Below are 26,930 nucleotides of genomic sequence, written 5' to 3'. Positions count from 1 at the left end.
GTCTTATGTCACACGTGCCGAGCCATTTCTGAGGCCACTGACTTTTTTGAAATGCTGGAAAGTGTCCACTCTTTTTTCAGTGTCTCACTTGTGAACCACCACAAGTTTGCAGAAACACAGAAAAAGCTAGGGTTACAGACGAGTGAACTGGTCATGTTGTCACACACACGTTGGGCATGCCAACTGCGTTCAGTCAGTGCTGTGCTTGACAACTTCCCCGCCATCATTGATTGTCTCCAGGCCATTAACACACCCTTGGCAGTGGGACTGAGAGTAAAACTCTCTAAATTCTCGTCTGTATACTTGCTCATTGTGTTCCACACGCTACTGCAGCTAACTGCAGGTCTGCATATATATCTACAGAAGGAGACCATTGACCTTGCACAAGCTCTGCAGTACAAAAATGCAGTAACTGATTCTCTCAAAGAGAAGAGAAGTGATGCTACTGCTGCAGAACTTCATTCCAGAGCTGTGGCTATTTGTGAGGCCAACAAAATCTCCATTTCTGACCCATCGTCTAAACAGAGACGCAAAACGAAGTGAATGGAGGATTATGTTGTTGAGTCTGCTTGTGGGGCAGGTAATGAGGCTAGTTGTTCTTCCAAGTCAGATGACCTTAAACAGAAATTGCTATATCCTTGCATGGATAGAATGGTTGCAGAACTGGAAAAACGGTTTTCTGATGTAAGTGAGGAACTGCTCTGTGGAATACAAGCATGCTCTCCAAAATCAGAACAATTCTTGTCTGAGCCTCTATTGTCAGCACTTGCATATCAATATCACATTGACCTTAAGTCAGAGGAGGTGTTGGTAGCTAAGAACTTTTTTAGGTGCAAGAGAGAGGCTGGTGATGTTGAGGACATGCTGACTGTCTACAACCTACTGGAAGCCGACATGTTCCCTTCCCTGAAAGCTACTGTTCAGGCTGCTCTAACTATTCCTGTTAGCAGCTGCAGCTGTGAGAGGTCATTTAGTGCATTGCCTACATACCTGGCTCAGGAGGACAATGGGGCAAAATAGACTCCAGCTGTGATGTCAGTTGAAAAAGAGCTGCTTGACAGCATCAGTCATGACGATGTTATTGACAGATTTGCCAGCCTTAAAGTTAGGCGACACAGTTTAGTTCTTCCAAAATAGGGTATTCCCCTAGTTGTGTTTTTGTGTGATGTGTGATGTAAATATGATGTGCGACATATCTTCATTTCCCCCCTTTTTGTTTAAACTACTTTTGACATTTAGATCTCACCCATAAGGTCAGGCATCACAATTCGCTTTTTTCCTACAAAATGTTCAATTTGTGGCATACTATTAAAGACAGTTCTCTGAAATAAAATGTGTTTTGGTCATATTATCAAATAATGAGGAAATGCAATGGGGAATTTTCCCTACCTGCGTCAGAGGAATTATTGCATTTGAGTTTTTCTATCAGTAGGTTGACTTGGAGTGAGGCAACCACCAGCTTACTAAGGACAAAGACCCTAGTGGCCTTATGGGTCTCACCACACCACTAAAACACTCAAAAACAAACACAGTGTTTTCTCTACATTGACATGGATTGTGAGTGCATTATTACTATTCACTTTCTGAGAATGTTGACAACCCAGGTGCATATAGGCCTCTTCCTACTTCCTACCTATATCCACCTTTACCTGTGTCCACTACTGCCCTCATGTGTCTAAATAACATCATAATAATTAGCAAATTAATCAAAACAGACACTGAAACGCACATGCACGAAGCAAACAATTAAACAAAGGACTATCAAAAGAACACTACCAAAATATAACAAATATAACAAAAAATATAAACTAATGTAAACTAATGTAAAATCATAATACTATTATTACACAATACACAATAACACATTAATTAACAATTACCACTGTTCAAAATGAATAGCTCCAACATTACAAATGCAGTAGTAGGTCTTGTTTAGTTAAAAATATAACGTAAATATTTGTGTCAGTGGTTGTAAATGTGTAGATATCATAGTTTATTGGGTCAGCTTCTGTTAAAACATTGCATAAGTCTAGTCTTGTCTAGTCTAGTCTTCTTGTCTAGTTAAGTCTAGTCTAAATGCGGAATAAACGTGGAAACACTGTCGTTCAAGCCAGGTGCCTCTGTCAGCTCAGGGGGCTAAGCACCCCCAAAGATCAGATGCTAGAATCGCCCCTGATTGCAACAGGGGAACAATCAGTTGCTGCGTAGTGAGTCCACAACTGTAATCACTGGTCATAAATGACCAGCAATGTGAAATAAAAGTCCTAATGTTTGGTGTTACTGAACAGACATGGGCATCAGCACCGTCATTGCTCTCCTTGGCCAGCTGAGGGAGGAAAACTGACTGCTTACTATTTTTCAGATTCACCGTCTTCAGAAACCCCGCCAGGCCCTTTCCTTCACAGCCAGCCACTAACCCATGGTAACTATGCATTGCCTTTATTTATGCCAAAAACGACAAAAAAACAACAAAACGACAAACAAATATCTATGTAGATGCATTTTGATCAACTGACTGTACAATTTTTCAGATTCACCCCAGCCACGTCACTGCTTCCATTAAGTCAAAGAGGAAATCAATCAATCAACATGAAAATTGTAAATTTAGAACAGAAATTTAAATTAAGGCGCACCTTGTAGTGAACTAAATTGTACTCTCTGATATTTCAGCCACACCTCTGCCATCGCAACAGGGGAACAATCAGTTGCTGCGTGGTGAGTCATCAACTGTAATCACTGTTCAAAAATGACCAGCAATATGAAATAAAAGTCCTAATGTTTGGTGTTACTTAACAGACATGGGCATCAGCACAGTCATCGCTCTCCTTGGCCAGCTGAGGGAGGAAAACAGGGAGCTGAAGGGGGAAGTAGGAAGGCTGGCGCAAGAGGTCAGGGCCCTAAGGAGAGAGATGGGGAGACAAGACACACCCCAGACATTGCCCCTAATCAAGCTCCCACTCTCCACCATGGAGGAGTTTTTGGCAGCAGAGGCCCTGGTGAAGGAAGATGCCAAACAAAAGCAGCTAATGGTACTTATTGAGTCTTACCTTTCCTTTCCAGTCATCTGCAACACCTGCAAAAAAAAACACAAATACTTAATATCATTGTGAATCAATGAAACAATGATAAACACTGAATACTTTCTCATTATTGTCTTCATGCTACATTTTATTCTATCAGGTGTCTACCTTAGCCCTTTGTGGAGGAACCGACGTAGGGGTCACAGTGAGGCGGATGCTGCGTAGCCTCCTGGTCAACAGCTTGGCCAGCCAATTTAACTGGGCTGGAAAGGGGGAAAAAAACTGCGTTTAAGGACACCAAGATCCATGATGTCCTGTTTGGTAGGTTATGCATGTGCACAAAGCTGTAAAAGAGGGTAAAATAGTAAGCTGTCGCAAGTACTTGCACACTACTTCTAAACGTTCTTTGATAACTCCTTCACTAACTGTAACATTACGATTATAACGACAACGACAAACATACTGTGAAAGATGCAAAGGATTAAAAAGGATTAAGAAACTCACCAGGCGCCTTACTCAGAAAAAGCAGGTGTGCAGGCAAGTCCAGGGAGGCTGACTGAGTGACGAACCGGTAGTGGCATTTCTATTTCCGCTTTGTGTCAATGGGGAAATTAAAATGTTTTTTTTTAATCCCGTTTAAATTGTCACAAGATTCACATCTATGGTTTCTGATTTTTACATATATTTTCTGTACTAGTACCATTACTTGCCACCTACCACTAGAGTGTGACGTGCATAGTCTTAACAACTCAAACTTTAACAATTATCACCATGCAAAGTCTCAATGTTGTTTTGTTCTTTTTCTTTCAGATGCTCTACAAAAGCAGCTGCCAGGGAGCACACACGCTACTTTTAGTGACGCAATCAAGAAGTGGCTTAAGTATGCGCCAGAGAGAGAGGGAGGGATGAGGAGACGTGAGGTAGGGTGGCATTTAGAAACCCATAGCCTACTGCTGACTTTCTTTATCAATGCTGCATCAAATTAATTCTGGTTATCTTTTTCTGTTTCCATGTACAGGTGTCTGTGCCGCAGGAGGAATATAGGCCACAATTATAAATAAATCATAAAATGTTTCTAAGAACTTGTTCAAGTGTGTTCTGTTCCTTATAAATGTTAAAAGTTATGCCTCATTAGATAGCTTGACAAACATTAGGAGAGGTGCATTGTTGCATGCATTTTTATATCCTGTTGTACATAAAACAGGACGTAGCCTACGCACATTGATATAAATTAAGTTTCACTTTCATGGTTGAAGTATGCATGTGTGTGTTCATCCTAGGCAAGAGCCCCGATGCTTTATTGTTAGCTAGTTTAATTTAGCCTGTTTTGCTTAATTTGTAGCCTTCCTGTTGTACATAAAACAGGAAGTAAAGTTGGATGAATCATCGCCGAAAATTAAACTATAAATCGACCGAAATCCGTAGTTGAATAAAGGGTGAAAGGGGGTCTATTCTCTATCGGGCACCATCCACTTTTCAACGTCGTTTCAACGCAAACTCGTAGGAGCAAAGCGGTGTTGAATCAACGCCGGTGATCCACGATGATTCGACGGCGTATGGTCGAAGAACATGCCGATGATTCCCCGTCGAATCAACGCCCTTTTGCTATCTGGGTTATTTGTAGGCAGTGCTTAATTTGTAAAGTGGGAGGTCCCGGAGCGCAGAGGATGAGCGGCTCCGGTGCGGAAAAAAAGAGAAGAGGAGAGGAGAGGGGAGGGGGGGGGAGGGGGAGGGGGGAGGGGGGGAGGAGGGGGAGGGGGAGGGGGGAGGGGGGGAGGAGGGGGAGGGGGGGGGGAGGGGGAGGGGGGGGCGCGGCGCTGCGCTGCGCTTCTGGGCATGTTTTGTAATAACGCTGCAAATTAAGTTCATCTGCAGATATTTTGTGGATGTCGTTTCATGAGAGAAATCACCAACAAGACAGATATCAAAATCAGACATTAACACTAAATAAACTTGCATTTTTTTATTTAATTATTATTATTTTTTTGTTTTTGTTACATAGTCAAAAGAGGTGTCGGATCACCGGATCCAGTGTAAATAGCTGCCGGAGCCAACGCCCGAGGTTCCGGAGCGCGCTCCGGCTTGCTCCCCCTCAAATTAAGCGCTGTTTGTAGGACACTGCCTCTGATCTGTCCTACAGTCTACCAACAGCAAAGGAACACAACGCTAACTAATGTCGTTAGCTAATAGCTACTACAGAAGAACAAAGAGGTTACAATGGGTTATTTTAGCCTATTTGGTTACACACTCGCCGCCACAGAATGTTAACAGCAATGTAATGCCTTTTCTGGCTAATTTTATTCGTCTTACCTCCAACAAAGTGGTCACTACACAAGCGCTGGTATGCCGAGGGCTGCCAATCTTTCCTGTTTATGGCCGCTATCCATCTTCTCCGTCGGTCAGCATCTACCGGGATCCGATAAAATGATAAACCTTGCCTTGTTTGTTGATGGTTACTACATCCAGGTGCACAACAATATAGTGGCATGATGGAAGTCTTGCTGAAAATAAACACTTTCTTTGCTGCCGTTCCTCAATGCTGGCTGTGGTAAACTACTGGTAGTACATGTCCAAAATGGCGGCTGCGTTTGTCGTGACGTCACGTGAAAAGGGTCCATACTAGTACTACTGAGTGATAAGAAGTCCTAGTGAATGCTTGATAAGTAGACAATAATAAATAATTAGGTGTATTTTTTGGCGCGCGCTGCGCATACGCACTATGACTCAAAATAATAGTAGGCAAGAAATAAAAGTTACTTTCTACCCTGCTTGACAAATTTTCATCCAATCACGAACCTCATTACACACGCATAATCTGAGTCAAGGTCAGTCCGTAAAACACGGAATGGGACACGGAATCGGATGCAAAACAGTAAATATTACGTTTGCACATTTACCGCAAGCCAACACCTCAGTATTTTGGCATTTCACAAAATGTTCAAAATTTATTCAAATCTGCAGATTTTTGCGGATCCGCGACCAAATAGCAGGCCTGCATTACTGTACCACTGCCTGTCCATCTGCATTCGCTGATTCCAAGAATGTCCATGTTATATCTTGACATCTCTCTTTCCACCTGTGCAGCTTTTCCTGTTTCGTACATTGTTCGTACGTTCCATGCTCCAATGTAGCAGGAAAGTTTTGGACTCAGGCGCGAGCCTGTCATGTGCCATATTAACATCCTATTTATTGCTTTTATTAGTAAACCGTTTCCGGTTGAGAGTACGTCATGCGCATTCTGGCTACCTCAGTCCAGTAGATGGCGGTAATGCACTAAGCTTGCAAGCTGCCAATAAAAATCACAGAAGAAGAGTGAAGCTGTAGTTGTTGGTTTTTTATTCCTTCATTTCCTCAGCTGAACCCTGGAATGCATCTGTCTGAGAGTGTTGGTTGTTTTTGTGTTGAACTTACCTGTTAAAGTTGCAGAAACAGTTCATATTTGATGTGGGAAAAGTTTAAAAACGGAGCAATGCTAATGTGCTAGCCTGTCAATGGCTTTTGCAATGTAACGTTAGCATTAAGCTAATCGCTAATTGTTCGTTGTGGTCAGTTAATGAGAAATTGAACTTGTTTGTGTATTTGTGTTGTGTATGATAATTGTGTTAAATAACAAAGCCAAACAATATGTAACGTTTTTTATTTTTATATTGCAGTTTCACAGCGATTCCACAGTAAACATTTGAGAAACTCCCCTGCTGACTCGGTGTTTATTGAAGAACTCTGTTCGCGATCTGCCAAGTTCACAACAACTAACAAGGGCAGAATAATTATATTCCAGTCCTCCAACAACAGATTCACAGTTTATCACAAGATGTTTACAGGAAATTGTGATTGAATATACAGGACAAGGACAGACTTAATGATTCATGTGGAAGATTAATAATTAGTGAACTTAACAAAACAGAAAATCCTTTCACGATGCTAATCTGTTAGCTATTATGCTAACATTTTCCCAAATTCTTAGCTTGTTAGCTACGTACATTATCAACCCTGGTGATTTATAGGAAAAAAAAACAACATTCACTGAGAAAAATATTTGAGGAAATGTTAATAATATTATACACTTGATGTATTGCTATAATTGAGACAGTCAGTAGACAGATAATATAATGAGATACAGACAGAAGAACAACACATTACTGCGATTCATTTTCATTTCCTCTGAGATTACAATATGATAAGTTTGGCGAAGTGATACAATGATCATCAATCTAATATTAATAAAACTGTAAAGCTGGAAAATTTAATTTGAATATTTAAAAAAATAATGTGCCAGCAATTATAGCAGTTGTTTATGATGATGCAAATGTTTTTTTTTAATGTTCTGATAATTATTTTTATATAATGGTCACAATTATAAAATTAAATCTCCTAAAAGACAGAGAAATGAAAATCTCATATTATAAATAAATATTAGAAAATCTAAAAGCAGTCCCCCCAGGATTTTGCGGGCCTTGATGAAAGTTGATGAAAGTTGCGGTGTTTTTTAGGCTTTTGTTGCGATTACGTTGCGGGAGGAAGTGAAAGTTGCGAGAAATTGTTGCAATTTTCTCTTTTTGTGATTAAAATTGAGTGATTATGTTAAATATTAAGTTATTACTGAAAGACTATTGATTAAAAAAAAACAAAGATCCTGAGAAATGGTCCTATAAACAACTTTATCAATATAAAAGGTTACCAGGACTACAAAAACGCAGAAAAATAGGCTTTACTTATCCAAATGCACCTGTTGGTTCAAAAGTTAAAGTGCAGAGAACCTCACAGCACAACATGAAGTTACCTTAAAATATAATATAAATGTCTCAGCTTTCATGTAAGAAAAAAAAAACTATTAATACTAGTACTGTGTACAGGCAGTCTCTCCTGAAGACTAAATTAAACAATAATTATAAACTAATAAAATAAATGGCTCAGGCTTCATAGAAGAAAAAAAAAACAATTTGAACAGAATCTCACAGTATGATGCTGAAGCTGCCTAAACAATGGAAAATAAAATACCATTTTGGCAAAAATGCTGGCATCCATTAATTTCTTGTATTAAGTAAAAAAATAATGTCAAGTGCACACAGTCCTTCACTGTAAACATAACACACTTTCAGTAACAGAACTTAAGCCTATATAAACACTGACTCACACAGCGTTGCTGACGGTTTCCAGCCCAAAATATGTTCAAAACCCGCCAAAACGCACTTAAAACCTCCCAATCTGGCAACACTGTGCACGTCACCTCAAGACGACGCCAACGATTGGTCAAATTTGTGGGAACGTTGCGGTGATTGGATATAATTGCAGCCCCGCCCTGAATTTGCGGGGATTGGTTGAATTTGCGTTGAAGTTGCAAATCGCAACAATGCGAAATCCTGGAGGGTCTGTAAAAGACTTTCCTCATGTTCCATCTTTATTGGACTTAAAAACTCTATATAAAAGTAAAGCTGTTCATCTTAATTTTAAAAACGACAAATCATTAAATATTTTATTTTGGATCACACAATCTCACAGTTGATCCAGAATAATGTAAATTGAACCCAGCGTATAGAGGCTGAGTGAATGTGGTGTGGACTCTGTGGAGGAGCTTCATCGTGTCAGAGACGCTGTAGAAGGACAGAGTTCCTGCACTGTGATCCACATACACTCCTATTCTGGAGGGGGATGGAACACTGAGATCAGTCTTAATGTTGTTGTTATAGAAAGAGAGAGAAGAAGAAGAACACCGCAGACTCCAGGACTGACTGTAGAGTCCAAAGCAACACACTTTACCCCATCCTTTCCTTCTGATGTCTTTATATGAGACTGATATGTACACATAATCCTCACTGCTCCACTCCACCTCCCAGTAACAGCGTCCACACACTCTCTCCTTACACAACACCTGACAGTAGGAGTCAAATCTCTCTGGATGATCAGAGTACGGCTGCTTTCTCTCACTGAGCGTCACCACTCTGTTCTTCTCAGACAGAATGAGGTGATAATGTACTGTGTTGGGATCCAGAGTCAGATCACAGAAATCTAAACACATGAGAAATGTGAACATGTTAGATATTAATCACAGCATAGATTTATGTGGAGAGTGAGACAGTGTGTGTGTGTGTGTGTGTGTGTGTGTGTGTGTGTGTGTGTGTGTGTGTGTGTGTTTTACACGTACAGTGCAGAAAATCTTCTCTGCTCTTTGGTTCTGAGGGTAAAATCATCTGAACTGCTGCAGCTGTGGAGACACAGAAACACAATGGAGATGAAAAATCAGGTTCTGTAAAAGACGGAAACAGTTTAAAGTGATACAATTTGTGTCTGATGTTTAATCAGCGTTTTATTTTAGAAAACACATTCTCTAGGTGTGGGATTTAAATGAGATTTTTGAACGACGGAGAAATAAACTTTTAATAACATGAGCACGAGCAGAGAGCTGCTTTGGTAACTAATGATGACAGAATAAATGTTATGACTGAATGTTATTCATATGACTTATGAACTCTCTCTCTCTCTCTCTCTCTCTCTCTTTCTCTCTCTCTCTCTCTCTTTGGAGGAATGTGTGAATAAATGTGTGTGTGTCCTCTATACTTTATTAATAGTACAATCACTGAAAACAAAACAGACACTTTGACACTATTAAGACCTGAATAAAAAGTGTAAGTGTATAAAATCATCTTTCCAGTCAAGAGCAGCAATAACAGGAAGTTCACGTCATCATATAAAATCATTTCTGCGTGTTTTGAGGAAATCTGATGTCACTCTTTACTGTGCTGCAGAGAAAGTAAAGATTTCCCAGCAGGACGATTTCTCTCACCATGTTCAGGGATTTTGATGAATTCCTCCTGGCAGAATTCCTCGAGTCTCTTTTTCAGATCAGAGAGAGATTTCCTCACTCCATCAAATGAGAGATGTTGATTGACAGTGATGCTGGGTGAGTCCTCACGTCCAGAAGAGACACAGAGAGACTGGAAACTCTACAGAGAGAAAGAAACAAACATCATGGAGAAGGAGAAAGGTGGAGAAATATCTCATCTCATTATCTCTAGCCGCTTTATCCTGTTCTACAGGGTCGCAGGCAAGCTGGAGCCTATCCTAGCTGACTACGGGTGAAAGGCGGGGTACACCCTGGACAAGTCGCCAGGTCATCACAGGGCTGACACATAGACACAGACAACCATTCACACTCACATTCACACCTACGGTCAATTTAGAGTCACCAGTTAACCTAACCTGCATGTCTTTGGACTGTGGGGGAAACCGGAGCACCCGGAGGAAACCCACGCGGACACGGGGAGAACATGTAAACTCCACACAGAAAGGCCCTCGCCGGCCACGGGGCTCGAACCCAGACCTTCTTGCTGTGAGGCGACAGCGCTAACCACTACACCACCGTGCCGCCCGGTGGAGAAATATTCATGGGATTATACAGATGTGTGTGTGTGTGTGTGTGTGTTACCTGGAGGAAATGGATGTGATCGTGTTTGTGTGAAAGCTGCTCCAGCTCAGTGACTCTCCTCTGAAGATCAGCAATCTCCTGCTCCAGTTGCTCCAGGAGTCGTTCAGCTCGACTCAGTTCAGCCTTCTCCTGATCTCTGATCAGCTCCGTCACCTCCGAGCGCTTTTTCTCTATGGAGCTGATCAGCTCAGTAAAGATCCTCTCACTGTCCTCCACTGCTGTCTGTGCACTGAGCTGTTAGGACACACACACACACACACACACACACACACACAAGATTTAAAGCTCATCTATCATTCCCTCTCTTACTGGGACTGTAAATGACTCGTTGTCCATGTTGTGTGTGTTTCTAGGAGCAGCTCTGTCTCTGCTCACTGCTCACCTTTATAGTGTTCACAGCCTGTTTCAGCTCCTGCACCTTCTTCTGCTTCTCCTGGATTCTCTGCTGGGATTTCATCTGCTCCTCCTTTAACTCACTCTGTGAACATTTAGCTGTTTAGATGTTTGTTTTCTTTACTCCACTTCCTCCTGCATCTGCTCCTTCTATATACATGAGCTCACACCCACACGGCTAATGTTGTTCTAATTGACAGAGGAGAGATCTGTCCCAGTTATGCTGGCGTAGAGCATCGATGGGATTTAAACTCATCATCTCCTGACTGGAAGGTGAATGTTTTTTGCTGCATCATTCAGGAGGTTTAACTGTTAATAACTTTATCACATTTTACACAGCAGTGTCTCGAGCTGTTCTGTAAAGCGAGTGTGTACTGTGTGTGTGTTTAATAGTTGTGACTTGTGTGCACATGCTTAAGCTGTAAAAGTCTGGATGATGGTGCCACACCCAAGATTTGCCCTCTCTCTCTCTCTCTCTCTCTCTCTCTCTCTGAGATTATTATTAACACCAAGCAACAATACGTTTAACCTTCTCTTAATGATGTTATATTCCACTTTAATCATCTTTTAGTACATTTACAAATCTTTCTGATGAACACACAAATGGAAAATTTTTAAACCTTTGATTAATTTGTGTCTGTGTCTATGTGTCAGCCCTGTGATGACCTGGCGACTTGTCCAGGGTGTACCCCGCCTTTCGCCCGTAGTCAGCTGGGATAGGCTCCAGCTTGCCTGCGACCCTGTAGAAGGATAAAGCGGCTAGAGATAATGTGATGTGTGTGATGTGATTAATTTGTAAGCGGGTTAAAACAGCTGATTGTAGACACAAGTAACATTAGGATGAATTGGTTCTAAAAATGTTTCTAAAACGTTCTCACCTGCTTTTCAGTTCTTTCCGCTGCAGCTGCGACTGTGTCATGACCTCTGTGTTCATGCATCATACACTGATAACAGATGAAGCTTTGGTCAGTATGACAGTAGATCTCCAGTACTTTATCATGCTGAGAGCAGATCTTGTCTTGTAGATTTCCAGAAGCTTCGACTAACTTGTGCTTTTTTAAAGCAGGAATTTCAAGATGAGGTTTTAAGTGAGTTTCACAAAGGGAAGTCAGACACACCAGACAGGACTTGACGGCTTTGTGTTTTCTCCCGGTGCAGAAATCACACTCCACTTCTCCAGGTCCAGCGTAACAGTGAGCAGGAGAAGCAGCTTGGACTTCAGTCTTCTTCTTCAATTTCTCCACCACTTCAGCCAGCATGTTGTTTCTGCGTAGAACAAGCCTTGGAGTGAAAATGTCTCTGCACTGAGGACAGCGATAAACTCCTCTCTTATCATCCTGATCCCACCAGTCATTAATACACTCCTTACAGAAACTGTGACCACAGGGGATCGCCACTGGATCCTTCAGTAGATCTAGACACACTGAACAGAGGAACTGGTCCTGATCTACTGAAATACTGGCCTTGGCCATTTTCCTGAACTCACACACTGCGAGACAGAGAGAGAAAGAGAGAGAATCTCTGAGTTTCGTTTCCTCTGAAACGTGAAGTCATTTCCTATTTTTTTTGTGTGTGTGTGAGAGAGAGAGAGAGAGAGAGAGAGAGGGAGGAGGAGGAGCACAATGACAGAGTTCATGAATGTTCCTCTGTTAACCATTTCTTGGACACAGTTTTTCTGAGGCAAAATGAAAACCTCCAGACTGCACAATATAAGATTCTATCCTGTGTGTATACATGTACACTTGTACTCTACTCTCTGCAAAACTCACAAACATTTTCCAAGGCATCTATTAACAATCAGAATAACTGACCTTGATACTAAAAGTTCAGCCTTAGTTACATCTTTTTTTTTTTATTTGATCCATCTCCATACATTCATGATGCCAGCTCTTGTAATAAAGTACAAAAAATAAAATTCACAATATTTTTTAAATGTGATGACAGCTACAGCGCTGTGACGAAGTCTTGTCTTCTGCACTTGGAAGGAAGGATGCGAAGATCAAACATTTGTATACTGAATGTGGCAGAGGAGCCCCGCTTAAGCTCTCCAGTCTCTGATTCAAAGTTGATTAGAGAGACTCTGAAAATGGATAAAGAAGTGCTGATTGACGGATCTCACTGAGCTCTCCAACCAAAGAGATCAGATGGCAAACCCCGAGCCATAATAGCAAAGCTGCATTACTATCAAGACTGCGTCGAAGTCCTCCGCCGGACCAGGGAGGCTGGTCCACTGCAGTACAACGGATCCACCATCTCCATCTTCCCTGACTATCCACCGAGTGTCACCCATGTGAGATTGGCATTTAATGATGTCCGGAAACTGCTTTAAGGATGGGACAGTATCCGTTATGGAATACTTCATCCAGCCCAGCTCCGGATTACACACAACGGGACTGAGAGACAGTTTCATGATGTAACCGAAGCTATGGCTTATGTGAAGGCAAACATCCTCTAAAGACGGTTCTGTCTCACTGTGCTATGGAAGAGACTTAATACTCATGGCATACTTTGCGAACTGTTTTCCACACCTTTTATTTTTATTTTCTCCATGACCTTCATTTGGTGAGTAAGTTTATGGTGAAAGCGGAACAGTGTAAGGTAAGGATTGTGCTCGGGAGACTAGTGTAAACAGGATCACTTGCTATTGCTGATCACCGCAGTTTAGAATCTAATTTGCTGTATTAGTCATTCACACATTCAGTCATCTCTGTTTTACAATTATATTTAAGAATATTGAATGACCAAGAAATGTCTATTGTTTAAAGGGCGCCACCTTTTTATTTTTTTCATCGTTTAAATTACTTGTTACATTTAGACAAGAGTAGAGCAACCTGCGAGACTAGCGTTTCCTCTCACAAGCACGTAATGTGTGGATTTTTTTGGGAGGGGTTTCGTAGTCACCACATTCCCATTGGTGGCTGGGGATGGGAGAACATTGCACCCAACTCTTATTTTTTGTTTTTTCCCATTTCTGTTTTGTCCATTAATGTCTTCGTAGAGGAGCTTATCTTTGTATATGTACAACCAATCAAGTCCATCATATATTATGATACCTTTAAATGCATGTCCCCTATAACAGAATATGGTTAGGCCACACCTGAACGTGAATGTGAATAAACCAGGTGGTTGTCAGGTCACCTTTGTGAGTTGGAATGTTAAATCCTTAAACCATCCAGTGAAGCGTAAAAAAGTATTTTCACATTTAAATCAACTTAATGTAGGGATTGCTTTCCTCCAAGAAACCCACCTTAACACTTTTGGTCATTTTTTTTTTCTGCTTATTATTGTAAAGCGACCTTGGGTTTTGAGAAAGGCGCTATATAAGTTGAACATATTATTATTAAACTACAAGTACAAAGAAATAGTGTTCATGAAGGCAAAGCTTAGACCAATAGTCATACAAAGAAAAAAAATAATTACACTAAAATAGACATTACATATTGATTTAACACATTTAATTATTGTGCTGGGCGGCATGGTGGTGTAGTGGTTAGCGCTGTCGCCTCACAGCAAGAAGGTCCGGGTTCGAGCCCCGTGGCTGGCGAGGGCCTTTCTGTGCAGAGTTTGCATGTTCTCCCCGTGTCCGCGTGGGTTTCCTCCGGGTGCTCCGGTTTCCCCCACAGTCCAAAGACATGCAGGTTAGGTTAACTGGTGACTCTAAATTGACCGTAGGTGTGAATGTGAGTGTGAATGGTTGTCTGTGTCTATGTGTCAGCCCTGCAATGACCTGGCGACTTGTCCAGGGTGTACCCCGCCTTTCGCCCGTAGTCAGCTGGGATAGGCTCCAGCTTGCCTGCAACCCTGTAGAACAGGATAAAGCGGCTAGAGATAATGAGAATGAGATGAGAATTATTGTGCTGGCCCTGTAAGGGAGTGAGGGCATTGTGGACTCGGCCGTGCTGTGTGTCTCTTTAGACTCGCTGATTAGTTCCTTTTCGTGGACAGGGGGCTTGGAGTGAAGCTGTTTCACATTAGCTGAACTGGACAGGGTGCAGGCCAAAGCTCTCCGGCTGTATTGTGGAGCTTTCAGAACAGTTATATACAGCCATATAAAACAGTTATCTGTTCAGACTCTATGTCCTCCCTGACAAGCATCCAGACTGGGAAATCTGCGTGCAGACAGGATCTTTTAGATGAAGTTCACCAGATGATTTTCAGAATAACTCAGCTAAAACTCATTTTACAGTTCACTTGGGTTCCAGCACATACAGGTATTGAGGGCAATGAGAAGGTAGACAAGTTGGCAAAAGAAGCACTTAAATCGGAGCAAGTAGAAGTACAGGTTCCACTTAGCAAATCAGAATTTAAAGCAATAATCAAAGAAGGTATTCTGAAACTTTGGCAAGACAAATGGGATAAGGGGGAGAAAGGTAGGCATTTATATGGTATTCAACAAGCGGTAACAGTTCAAAAGATCGGCTCATTCACACGACAGGAGGAAACCTGGTTCGCCAGGCTAAGAATAGGACACACAGGACTGAACAGCGGTCTATACACAATAGGGAAGCATGAGACGGGAACGTGGCCATACTGCAGAGAAACAGAAACCGTGAAGCATGTACTTCTGACATGTAGGCAGCACTCTGAAGAGAGAGAACATCTTAAGAGGGGAACAAAGAACTCGGCCACATTGAGCAACCTATTGAGTCTACCTGGAACACAGTTTACAGCCAAAGCAGGAATAGATTTTCTGAAAGAAACACAACTAGCAAGAAGAATTTAGCTTTTTTTGTTTGTTTGTTTGTTTGTTTTGCTAATTTAGTTATTTCCTGACGTCCCAATGTGATCACACCTCAGTCCAGTAGATGGCGGTAATCAGAGGCGCATCTTGTCACCAGTCAAGGCAGGCAGCTGCTTGGGGCCCCTGATCCACTAGGTGGCGAAAGAGAGTCGAGATTTGACACTTGCGTTTTGAAAAGTTATTGCGCGTATTAACCTGCAGATAGAAAATTGTGCCTGTCGTACATAAACCAGCTATTCTTCTAATTACGACGTCAAGAAGAAAATGAAGAGGAGCTATCCACCCGGGAATGTAAAAAGAAAAAAGAGGAAGAGGAGAGAAGAAAGCAAGACAGTGGTAAGTCAGTCGAAATAATAATGAATGATGTAGTGCTATATAATGGTGCTAGTCTAGTTTCACTCGCATCAGCATGGCCATACTTTCCTTTTGTTGATTTTAATGACTGTACTACAGTCACTGCCTGGTTTAATTTGACAGCAAAGTTAGTTAACTTAAGTTGGCTCTCCAACAGACCGCACGGTGTGCCATGCATGCCCATACAGTGTGATTGGTCAGCCCTAGCAGCAGATAAATAACTACCACCGTCGTTATCAGGCTGGGACCAACGCAGCTAGAGGAAGACACTCGAATATTTTCAAACCGGAAAAGTTAATGCATGTATTGTTTTGAAATTTGGCATGTTAGGCTACGTTCACACTGCAGGCTGAAGTGACTCAAATCCAATCTTTTCGCCCATATGTGACCTGTAGCCGATCTTTTATTGACAATATGAACGACACAGATCCGATTTTTTCAAATCCGACCCAGGCCGTTTGGATATGTGGTCCTAATTCCGATTCCTATCCGCTCTTTTCATATGCGACTTCAGTCTGAACCGCCAGGTCGCATTCATCCGACTTACACGTCATCAACAAGCCACAAACGTCACTATTCTGCGCTGAAGTAGGCGGCGGGTCTCTCAAAAAAAGTTACAACAACATGGCGCATAATCACGGGCGCAGATAGAGGGTGGGACGGGTGGGATTTGTCCCACCCAGATTTAAATTCACTTCGTTCGGTCCCCCCCACTTATAGGGAGGAAAAAACGTCTATGCTGTCTTTCTTTGCATAAGGCAAACCTCACGGAAAAATCAAAAGACTAATTACCATTCGGTTTATTGAGGTGCACGGCAGTGTATACATAGGCCGAATCCCATTTCACCCCTTGGACATACCCCTTGGCCCTTCCCCTCCATTTTGCGCGTTCACGTGAAGGGGTAGGGGTATCCCAATCCCAGTTAACGCGGAGGGGTAGGGGAAGGGGTAGGGCTTCTGTACCCCTCCAAACGGAGATTTTCCTGGAGCTGACTCCGAACGAAGGGGTTTGAGTGATTTCCCACAATGCCATGCGGATTTCAGCGAGATTTCATGCGGATTTCAGAAAGATGGCGGTTCCCGCGGCGAAAGATTGTCATAAATGTATTTTCTCCATTATTTACGTGTTTTAAGTTGTTATCCAGAGGAAACACGCCGCTTGATTCGCTTTCGAGCTGAGAATGAGCAGCAATTTCTGAAATCCAAGCTGCTGCTAAAAAGCTTTGGGAGTGAGTATTGTTTTCGGTTGCTTGACTGCGTACGTTTTGTTCTGTTATTCTCGCTTTTATTGTTTACATGAGTGTCCTGACACCTCATTCTGTCGGATGTGGTGCACGAAGCGCCAAAGATATCCCATTCAGTGGTTAGTTAACAAATCACACCCTGCCAGCAGAGATTTCTGGTTCTGCCTCTGGCTCTGACTGGAGCGGCTGGTCGCAGCCAGTGACGCATTTGGTCGCATTTTGCTAACGTAAACGCTGACGGAGGTACGCGATGACGTATGCGATCGTTGAAGGGCTATCCCAATACGTAGGGGTTGAATTTCAAGCCCTATCCCTTGTAGCTCAGTTTCAAGGGGAAGGGCCAAGGGGAAGGGGGAGGGGAAGGGGGAGGGGTAGGGGTAGAAATTAGAATTGGGATTGGGCCATAGTTGCAACAACTCACAAACAAAACAAAGACTGATATTCGGTTGGTTGAGCTGCGCAGACTGCACAGGTTGTGAGCTCGAGCTTGGTTGCTATGGTTACTAACAACAAGTCTGACAGGCATATCGGGGTTGGGGTTGGTTTGCTGGCAGCTTTGTCCCCCCCAGTTTTTTGTCCCCCCCAGTTCAAAAAACGTATCTGCGCCCCTGCGCATGACATCAATGCGAGGGACGCTTCGGGCTGTGAAGGTTCTGAATCTTCTCAATGGAAGGACGCAGAGGTTAGGGAGCTGATTTCCATTTGGGGGGATGCAGCTATTCAAGCTAGATTGGATGGGTCATACTGCAACCGGGCGGTTTTACTTCCGTAAACACTGGCCATGCTCACTGCGTGTGACGTCGTCGTATCCTGCAATGCGCATGCGGAACACTTTTAGGTCGCTTTTCGTTCATACTGAGGATCACATACAAGTCGCATATAATGGTTAATGTGAACGACCTCACAAAAAAATCGGATTTCACAAAAAAATCGGAATTGAGCATTAAGCCTTGCAGTTTGAACGTAGCGCTATTGGACACTCTAGTGGTTTGAAGAGGTGAAAGCTGAGATGAAAGCTGTCATCAGGCAATCTATGACAGGCCACTCGTCTGGCTTTATTTATTCATGTATTTATTTGTAGCTGCAACTGCATTTCTGCATAAACCAAGTATTTTTTCAGCAATCAACCAGTGCAAATTTTGCAGTGTCAAATCATTTGTGTAAACTAAACTATTCCATTGGTTTCAGTCTACAATAAACAATGAACTGTGTTTTTGAAGAATTGTTAAAATAATATGGAAATATTAAATCAATGTAATGGATGTGACTAATATAGCCTATTTACCATCCATATTTCCCTTTTATATACATTTCTTTAGGATCATTGCTGAAATTTCTGACACCAGGGCCCAGTAAAGAGGGCGATGTTCCACCTGATGTTCCACCTGATGTGACCCTTACACAAAGGCTAAAAGCCTTTAAAGTTTTTTGTTTTGTTTGTTTGTTTTAATATAATTGGCAATTACCTTGCACTGTCTGTTAAAATGAACAGAAACTTACAGTAACTTAAATATAGAAAACGCTGCTCACAAATTGTTGTTTTTATGAAACATTTATGAAAATGCTGACATCTATTTGTAACTTTTTGTAACTTCACTTTTTGTAGCGTGTGAAATAAAAAAACATTACTGTTCACAATTTGTTGTTGATTTATTGAACTGCATGTGTTCGTAACTTCACAATTTGTAACTTGTGAAATAAAAAAACTATATTGCTTAGAATTTGTTGATGTGTTATTAAAATAAAGAGTTTGTCCTAGTGAATTTCTGTTGTGTGGGGTGGGATGGGGGGGGGGGATTTCTGCTTGGGGCCCCACCAGACCCTAGAATCGCCTCTGGCGGTAATGCACTAAGCTTGCAAGCTGCCAATAAAAATCACAGAAGAAGAAGAGTGAAGCTGTAGTTGTTGTTGTTTTTTTTATTCCTTCATTTTCTCAGCTGAACCCTGGAATGCATCTGTCTGTGAGTGTTGGTTGTTTTTGTGTTGAACTTACCTGTTAAAGTTGCAGAAACAGTTCATATTTGATGTGGAAAAACTTTAAAAACGGAGCGATGCTAATGCGCTAGCCTGTCAATGGGTTTTTCAGTGTAACGTTAGCATTAAGCTAATCGCTAATTGTTCGTTGTGGTCAGTTAATGAGAAATTGAACTTGTTTGTGTATTTGTGTTGTGTATGATCAGTGGCGATCCTAGAGTGATTTACTCCCCGGGCGAAACCCCCTGCTGGTTAACAGCTTTACATGGTCGTTTAAACATTTCTCGTCGTGTGTTGTACGTCGCGGACGCGGCCCGTTATAAATTTGCTGTTACCAGAATGGCAATGATCAAGTCGTAATGTATTACTTAAGACTCTGTGTAATGTCATAGTAGTGTAGTACTATGGTAGTAAAGTCTTTTTGATGACTAGTACAACGTTCTGCTGGCGGGATTGTGCATATTATGGGGCTACGACAAGTTAGGCACACACACACACTGATGACATCACCTGCGCAACTTTGGTATCGAGGGCTACCGCATTGCATCACTGCGCCGCGAGATTTTGTTAAGCGCCATATTGGAAGACCAAGTACACATCTATGCAAGTACATACATTCATAAAACAAACTACACCTGAAATGTAGCCAGGGCCGGTTCTGCCCTAATCTGGACCCGGGTGCAACATCGCGCAACCCCCCCCCCCCAAAAAAAAAAAACACCAGTCTAAATCAGAACAACCATCACATAACTATAACTATAAACATTTTATATCAACTATTTTAACTAAATGGGCTATAATAAATAAGCCTGCAGGCAGCCACGGCGGGCCGCCTCAGAAAAGTAACCATTTGTCCTACCTTAAAACTCGTTTTGCATTTTCTGCCTCCTTTTTTGTATTTTCGACCCTCCGTTTATTTTCTTTCCTTTTCTGAAAACCCGATTTGTGTCCAGACATTTTGTTCTGCTACCAACGAACTAACTCGTCAGGTCTCGTCTCTCGAGCCCGCAATGATTCCCGTGGGAAGGGCAACAATTGATACATTTTTATAAAAAGCCAATAGGGAGGTTGCATTGTTCAGGCTCTCCTTTGCTCACAGACACTCAGTAATGCACTTATTCTCTGTCTCCTGGCAGAAAGCTCCTTGGTTTGGTTGTGTCTCAATCACAGCTGGTATTCTGTAGAAAGACTTCTTTTCACCTTTCCCATCAGCTTTGTTGGAACACCCTAACACAGCACAAAAGTTTACCATTGTAGGTTTATGATGAATCAAGTGCCTCGTGGGTTTAAATTCCGCGCACTGCCGTTATTTCCCCCTGATCACCAGTTTGTTGGTCTTCCAATATGGTGCAGGGTTTGTTTACTTCCGGTTTCCAGTGACGTCAGTGAAAAGGGTCTGTGGGCTTCCCCATCCAAAATGTTCACACACACACACCTGCCCGTCTTGTTTTTTTTTTTTTTTTCGGGGTTTTTTTTTTGGGGTGGGGGGACCTTTTTTTTTTCGCGCCCGCACTCGTGCCGCCGCCTCGGGCGGCTGCCCGGTCGGCCGCCCCCAGGACCGCCCCTGTGTATGATAATTGTGTTAAATAACAAAGCCAAGCAACATGTAACATTTTTAATTTTTATATTGCAGTTTCACAGCGATTCAACAGTAAACATTTGAGAAACTCCCCTGCTGACTCGGTGTTTATAGAGAGCGTGCACGTGACATCACGAGGTCACGTGATATTTGTTTATCTGCCATCTTGGACGGCAAGGCCGCGCATAGAACTTAGACGAACCCGTTCTAATTATCCAGTGTGTGGGAGTAGATCTTTCGAGAATGGTTATATCTTGTTCAGCATTTGGTTGTACCAATAGACAGGGCCAAAAGGAGGGCCTGTCATTTTATAGATTCCCCGCAGACGAGGAGAGACGTGCAAAATGGGTGTCCGCTGTGCGAAGAGAAAACTGGTACCCCAGTTCTACCAGCCGAATTTGTAGTGAACACTTCATATCAGGTAGGTGTAATCTTCTAATTCAATACTCCTAGTACATCTGTTAAGTTGATTTTCGGATTGAATGATAGCTGCATACTTAGAAACTAGACAGTCTCTAACGTTTAAAATGGCGATGCCTAGCCGTGCTACCCTGGCCTAGTCTATGACAATGTTTTATCTTTTTGGCTCATATATGCCTTTGAAAGGCCAATCCATAGTAGGGATGGCGAAAACTAAAAAAAACTTGACCGACCACCGAGCCTCATTAGCCGGTTAAAGTCGGTTAACCTATGAGTTTAAACAGGGATGCAAACGGCGGATGCGCCTTTTTCACGGCTGAATTGTGCAGATCTGTTTTTTTTTTTTAGGGGGGGCGTTGGAGTGTCTGAATAATTTCATCAAAGTAAATTCTGTATTAAAATTACTAAATGAGCAAATGCCATTACAGTCCATGAAACATAGGAAGTATACAGTAAGTATGAGAAGAAAACAGTAAATCAGAAAGCTGCGCACATTTGCGCAGCTTCCGCAAAAACGTGCACAGCTTTCTGATTTACTGTTTTTCAGACAAAAACACACATATTTACAACCCTGTCATTATCTGGAACTGAGTTTAGATTTTGAACATTCTTACGACAAAACGTCCTGCATAGACTCTTTATGATAAACGTCTTAATGCCACTTACCCGTGAGGTTATCAAGTAGACATTCTTCTTCGGAACCTTCCAGAGGTATAGTTGGGATACCCATCCTGCAACAAAATATTTATAAGCTTCCAGGCTCTTGTAAGCTTTGAGGGCTTTGCCAGTGTAACACGATTCACGATTAACAAGAAAATTGTAAATGTCGTGGTAGGCCAGATCGGGCAAATCGCCGGCACCGCAGCTCCGAATTTCCCTGAACAAGGATTGTGGCAAGTTGTACGGATCTGCAATCCCCAACCTGGAACACTTTTCCACGTAACGCTGCCTCACGTCACCTTCAAGATGCTGAACAAACTTAGACAAGTTATCGCGCGATGTAGATGGGGTATTTTCCGAATTTTCTTGGGGATTACTCCCTGGATCCATTACGCTCGCGCAAGGTAAACAATCCTGATGCCGTCCAATATGGCGGCGTACACACGTGCGGGTCACGTGACTGCACATTCTCTATAGACGAGTTCACAAACACGGCAACACGCAAGGAGTTGTGGGAAAGGTCAAAGGTTAAGGCCTCATAAACGAGCGGAAGTAGAGCACGTCAACAATGGCGGAGGCTACAGGCTCGCTGTGGGGACACTGTTGTGTTGTCGATTGCCACAATGGACGTCGACTGCTTGAACAGTGGATGCGAGAAGACTGTAGTGTACATTTAAGTGAGTGTATACAGAAAAAATTATGTGAATCCGAGCACACAGGTTAACGCAAAAGTTTGTTTATATCCCGACCGTGTCAGCTGTTAGATTCATGTTCATGGACCCGCCTTGATTTTCACTCTCGCCGATAATCATTGTCTGTAGTGAGTATTATCATGAATGCGATCACTTCCTGTCGCTGGGCACCCTTATTCAAAGGCATCATTAGCCAACCCCTTGCATCTGTGCGTTTAATTGATCTAGTAGATCTTGTTTATTTCAGTATCTATCCAATCTAGCTTTTTCACATTTATATGATGTAATTTTAGGATTTAAGCACAATGTTGGCGCCTGCACATGCCCTCCACCTTTCTTGCTGTTCACCTTTCCTACTGAAAGGCAGAATCCTGATGCACGGAAAGAATGGATTCGGCGCATTAACATTAATTGGACTAATCTATGACTGATGAGTATAGTAAGTGATACTAGTACTGATACAATAAAACAGACGACTGTAATCTGGTATGCAGCACGACTTATATTATTTCTCCGTGTCAGATATAGAACTATAACTATGAGTCGTTGACCTGTCAAAAACTGCAGTGGGCGTGGCAGTATCACCGGGTACATACCTCGATTTTTCTTCGTCTTCCTTGGACGGTACAGGCTGGATTTTCAAAATATCTGTGGCATATGCAAGCGCCCTTAACTCTTCTACCCCCATGGTAGTTGGCAATCCCCGTTCTCTCATATGCCTCTGCAATTCTGCCTTCTTCCATAAGGCCTATTTGCTAAGGTTTGGCTTGTTTGCCGCCATGTTTTCATCTCCGATGAGGCCTCGACCTTTGACCCCTGCGCATGCGCGGTGATGCGTGTGAACTGGTCTATTGAGGTATTTCACCCACGTGACCAAGTCACGTGATGCAGCCATTTTGGACGGCGCGCTTAAGTCCTTCAGTGCAAGGCGGTATGAGATGGTGGAGACCTTTGCACATTTTAACAAGAAAGTAAGCTGTGATTCGTGTTAAATTGGATCTGTCTTTTATCACAAACACTGTACCCAGCCTTGGTATGGAGCCAAGCTTGTCCACAGAAGTCAACAGTTTGATGAAGGATGACCCCAGCAGTTTGAAATGGTACAAGGTAGGCTATGTTCACAACACTGTCTTGTTACTCGGGGGATCCGAGATCCCCTGAAACAGACATGAGATCCTTTGAAAACATGATTTGGGAAATGTTGGGGGGTCTCTAAAATATCGGCAAAATGATGTTTATTGACATAGCAATCGTGTGTAACGGGAAGCATTTGCATATCCGAAGTGTTGTGTTTACATGACAACGACTGCTGCTGCCAGGTTGGTTGTTGAGTAGCCTGACTGTTTTTTTTTTTTTTCTTGCGTGTGGTATCATTGTTGACGCGAGGTTGTTTTTTGAACATGCCAATGCGGACACGATTTCCCCTGATGAGTTATGACTTCAGACGCGATGCGTGTGTGGAGTCCGCGTGATATGTGCGTAAGATAGGCTTCTCATGTGTTTGGAGATCCGCGCTCTTTTTTCTTTTTCTCTTTCTTTCTTTCTTTCTTTCTTTCTTTTTACTTAATTTCCCTGTTTATTTCTGTGTCCCGTTTCTTTCTAGCCTCTGTTATTGCGTTTTATGTCTGATGTCTGCTACATGCAACCCTAGACAAATTAACACTGCCTTGTTTCACTGCTCAGATGGGTTAACAAACACTGACCCATTTACTGTTTGCTATATATTTTATCAAAATTGCGTTAACTGATAAACTAACCTGAAATGAAATGATCACTGCAAAGTCTGGAGTACTCTGTTGGCTCCCAATCCTGTCTCTTCACAGCTGTAATCCCTCTTGTCTGGGTCAGTAGGAAACCGGTGGTGATGTGTCGGTCGCGAACGATCCGGTTCAAAGAGCCGGCTCTTTGAAGTGAACGACGGGAGCCGGCTCTTCGGTGGGAGCCGAATTAGTTTTTTGTCCTTAGGTGCCTCAGAGAGAGACAGACTTTCACAAAAAAAGTTGCTGTCTGATTGCGTCTTTGTGTTGTCTATTACCATTCAAAGGAAAAAAAGTAGCATGGTGTACGCCTACTTTTTTTGGTTGATGTCATTCACAGCTGCGAAAATACTAAAATTGGTGTAATGCTTAAAGCTGTGGAGCGCAGGGGAGAGGAGTCTGTGAGGCACCTGAGGAGGGGAAAATCAGCTGTGTATTTTATATTGGTAATATAACACAGTTTTGCATTATGTTTGTGAGAAAATAATTTATTAATTGGTTAGTTTTATTTCTATAGCTAGATCATTGTTCCAGTGCTATACTTTACAAAGCTTTACAATGGCTACAAAAAGTAAAAAATAAAATGGAAAACATCCTATTGATAAAATATAAATAATGTAATTAATTAACTAGTTAATTGCAGCAATTAAATCAAAAATAAAATCTCAGGAGCCATTTGGGAGCCGAAAGAGCCGGCTCCTTATAGTAAGAAGAGCCAAAAGAGCCGAAAATCCCATCACTAGAAACCGGTAAAAGGAGCGTCCTGCACGCTGTCCCTGTCTGTTGTGGCAGCCCACAGCACAACAAGCAAACACCATGGTTATTTATAGAGTGCTTACTGACAAATTAATCTATTCTAGGTGTCTGTAACACGTTTTTTTTCAAGCCGGTTCTCCCTCTCTGTCTGCAGCGTTAGTATGTAGCTTGACGTTCAAAATGGCGGACACCGGGGAACACGTGACCCTGTGACGTCAGGTGAAATACCTCAATTGAAGAACTCTGTTCGCGATCTGCCAAGTCCACAACAACTAACAAGGGCAGAATAATTATATTCCAGTCCTCCAACAACAGATTTACAGTTCATCACAAAATGTTTACAGGAAATTGTGACTGAATATACAGGACAAGGACAGACTTAATGATTCATGTGGAAGATTAATAATTAGTGAACTTAACAAAACAGAAAATCCTTTCACGATGCTAATCTGTTAGCTGTTATGCTAACATTTTCCCAAATTCTTAGCTTGTTAGCTACGTACATTATCAACCCTGGTGATTTATAGGAAGAAAAAAAAAACAACATTGACTGAGAAATATTTGAGGAAATGTTAATAATTTAATAATATTATACACTTGATGTATTGCTATAATTGAGACAGTCAGTAGACAGATAATATAATGAGATACAGACAGAAGAACAACACATTACTGAGATTCATTTTCATTTCCTCTGAGATTACAAAATGATAAGTTTGTCGAAGTGATACAATGATCATCAATCTAATATTAATAAAACTGTAAAGCTGGAAAATTTCATTTGAATATTTAAAAAAATAACGTGTCAGCAGTTATAGCAGTTATGATAATGCAGATTTTTTTTTTAAGTTCTGATAATTATTTTTATATAATGGTCACAATTATAATATTAAATCTCCTAAAAGACAGAGAAATGAAGATCTCATATTATAGATAAATATTAGAAAATCTAAAAGCAGTCCCCCCAGGATTTTGCGGGCCTTTTTTGTGATTGCTGCGGGCTAAAATGTCTGATGTTGCGGGGGTTTTCCAAAAAATTGCAATGAAAGTTGTGGTGTTTTTTAGGCTTTTGTGGTGATTACATTGCGGGAGGAAGTGAAAGTTGCGAGAAATTGTTGCGATTTTCTCTTTTTGTGATTAAAATTGAGTGATATGTTAAATATTAAGTTATTACTGAAAAACTATTGATTAAAAAAACCAAGATACTGAGAAATGATCCAATAAACAACTTTACCAATATAAAAGGTTACCAGGACGACAAAAATGCAGAAAAATAGGCTTTACTTATCCAAATGCACCTGTTGGTTCAAAAGTTAAAGTGCAGAGAACCTCACAGCACAACATGAAGTTACCTTAAAATATAATATAAATGCCTCAGCTTTCATGTAAGAAAAAAAAAACTATTAATACTAGTACTGTGTGCAGGCAGTCTCTCCTGAAGAATAAATTAAACAATTATAAACTAATAAAATAAATGGCTCAGGCTTCATAAAAGAAAAAAAAACAATTTGAACAGAATCTCACAGTATGATGCTGAAGCTGCCTAAACAATGGAAAATAAAATACCATTTTGGCAAAAATGTTGGCATCCATTAATTTCTTGTATTAAGTAAAAATAATGTAAAGTGCACCCAGTCCTTCACTGTAAACATAACACACTTTCAGTGTTGCTGAAGTTTTCCAGCCCAAAATATGTTCAAAACCCGCCAAAATGCACGTAAAAACACCCGATCTGGCAACACTGCGCACATGCTGCTTCTCTTGAACGGAAACACGGAAGTAAGGCGGAAGGTAGTTTGTCGACGTCACCTCAAGACGACGCCAACGATTGGTCAAATTTGTGGGAAAGTTGCGGTGATTGGATATAATTGCAGCCCCGCCCTGAATTCGCGGGGATTGGTTGAATTTGCGTTGAAG

General features: G+C 41.8%; 2 protein-coding genes and 1 long non-coding RNA gene across 3 annotated transcripts in view; 1 reads left to right on the top strand and 2 right to left on the bottom strand.

The window, feature by feature from the left end:
• LOC132881434 (tripartite motif-containing protein 16-like) overlaps window positions 1–26,930 on the bottom strand; it is a 137,346-nt gene that overhangs the window by 101,567 nt on the left and 8,849 nt on the right. The gene's annotated exons all lie outside the window — the stretch shown is intronic.
• LOC132872058 (uncharacterized) lies at window positions 2,302–4,069 on the top strand. The gene is made up of 6 exons (XR_009651377.1): window positions 2,302–2,422; window positions 2,671–2,715; window positions 2,797–3,029; window positions 3,181–3,341; window positions 3,831–3,940; window positions 4,039–4,069. It is a non-coding gene; the product is annotated as an uncharacterized LOC132872058 (long non-coding RNA).
• LOC132872031 (tripartite motif-containing protein 16-like) lies at window positions 8,127–12,390 on the bottom strand. The gene is made up of 6 exons (XM_060906642.1): window positions 11,715–12,390; window positions 10,826–10,921; window positions 10,444–10,677; window positions 9,802–9,961; window positions 9,163–9,222; window positions 8,127–9,026 (listed from the first exon to the last, which is right to left on the bottom strand). The coding sequence occupies exons 1-6, from the start codon at window positions 12,306–12,308 to the stop codon at window positions 8,494–8,496; spliced, it is 1,677 nt and encodes a 558-aa protein (XP_060762625.1). The 5' UTR covers window positions 12,309–12,390; the 3' UTR covers window positions 8,127–8,493.

This window comes from Neoarius graeffei, chromosome 2 (genome assembly GCF_027579695.1).
Source record: "Neoarius graeffei isolate fNeoGra1 chromosome 2, fNeoGra1.pri, whole genome shotgun sequence".
NCBI classification, from domain to species: domain Eukaryota; kingdom Metazoa; phylum Chordata; class Actinopteri; order Siluriformes; family Ariidae; genus Neoarius; species Neoarius graeffei.
The sequence above is the reverse complement of the archived record's forward strand: the minus strand, read 5'-3'. Positions and strand labels throughout refer to the sequence as shown.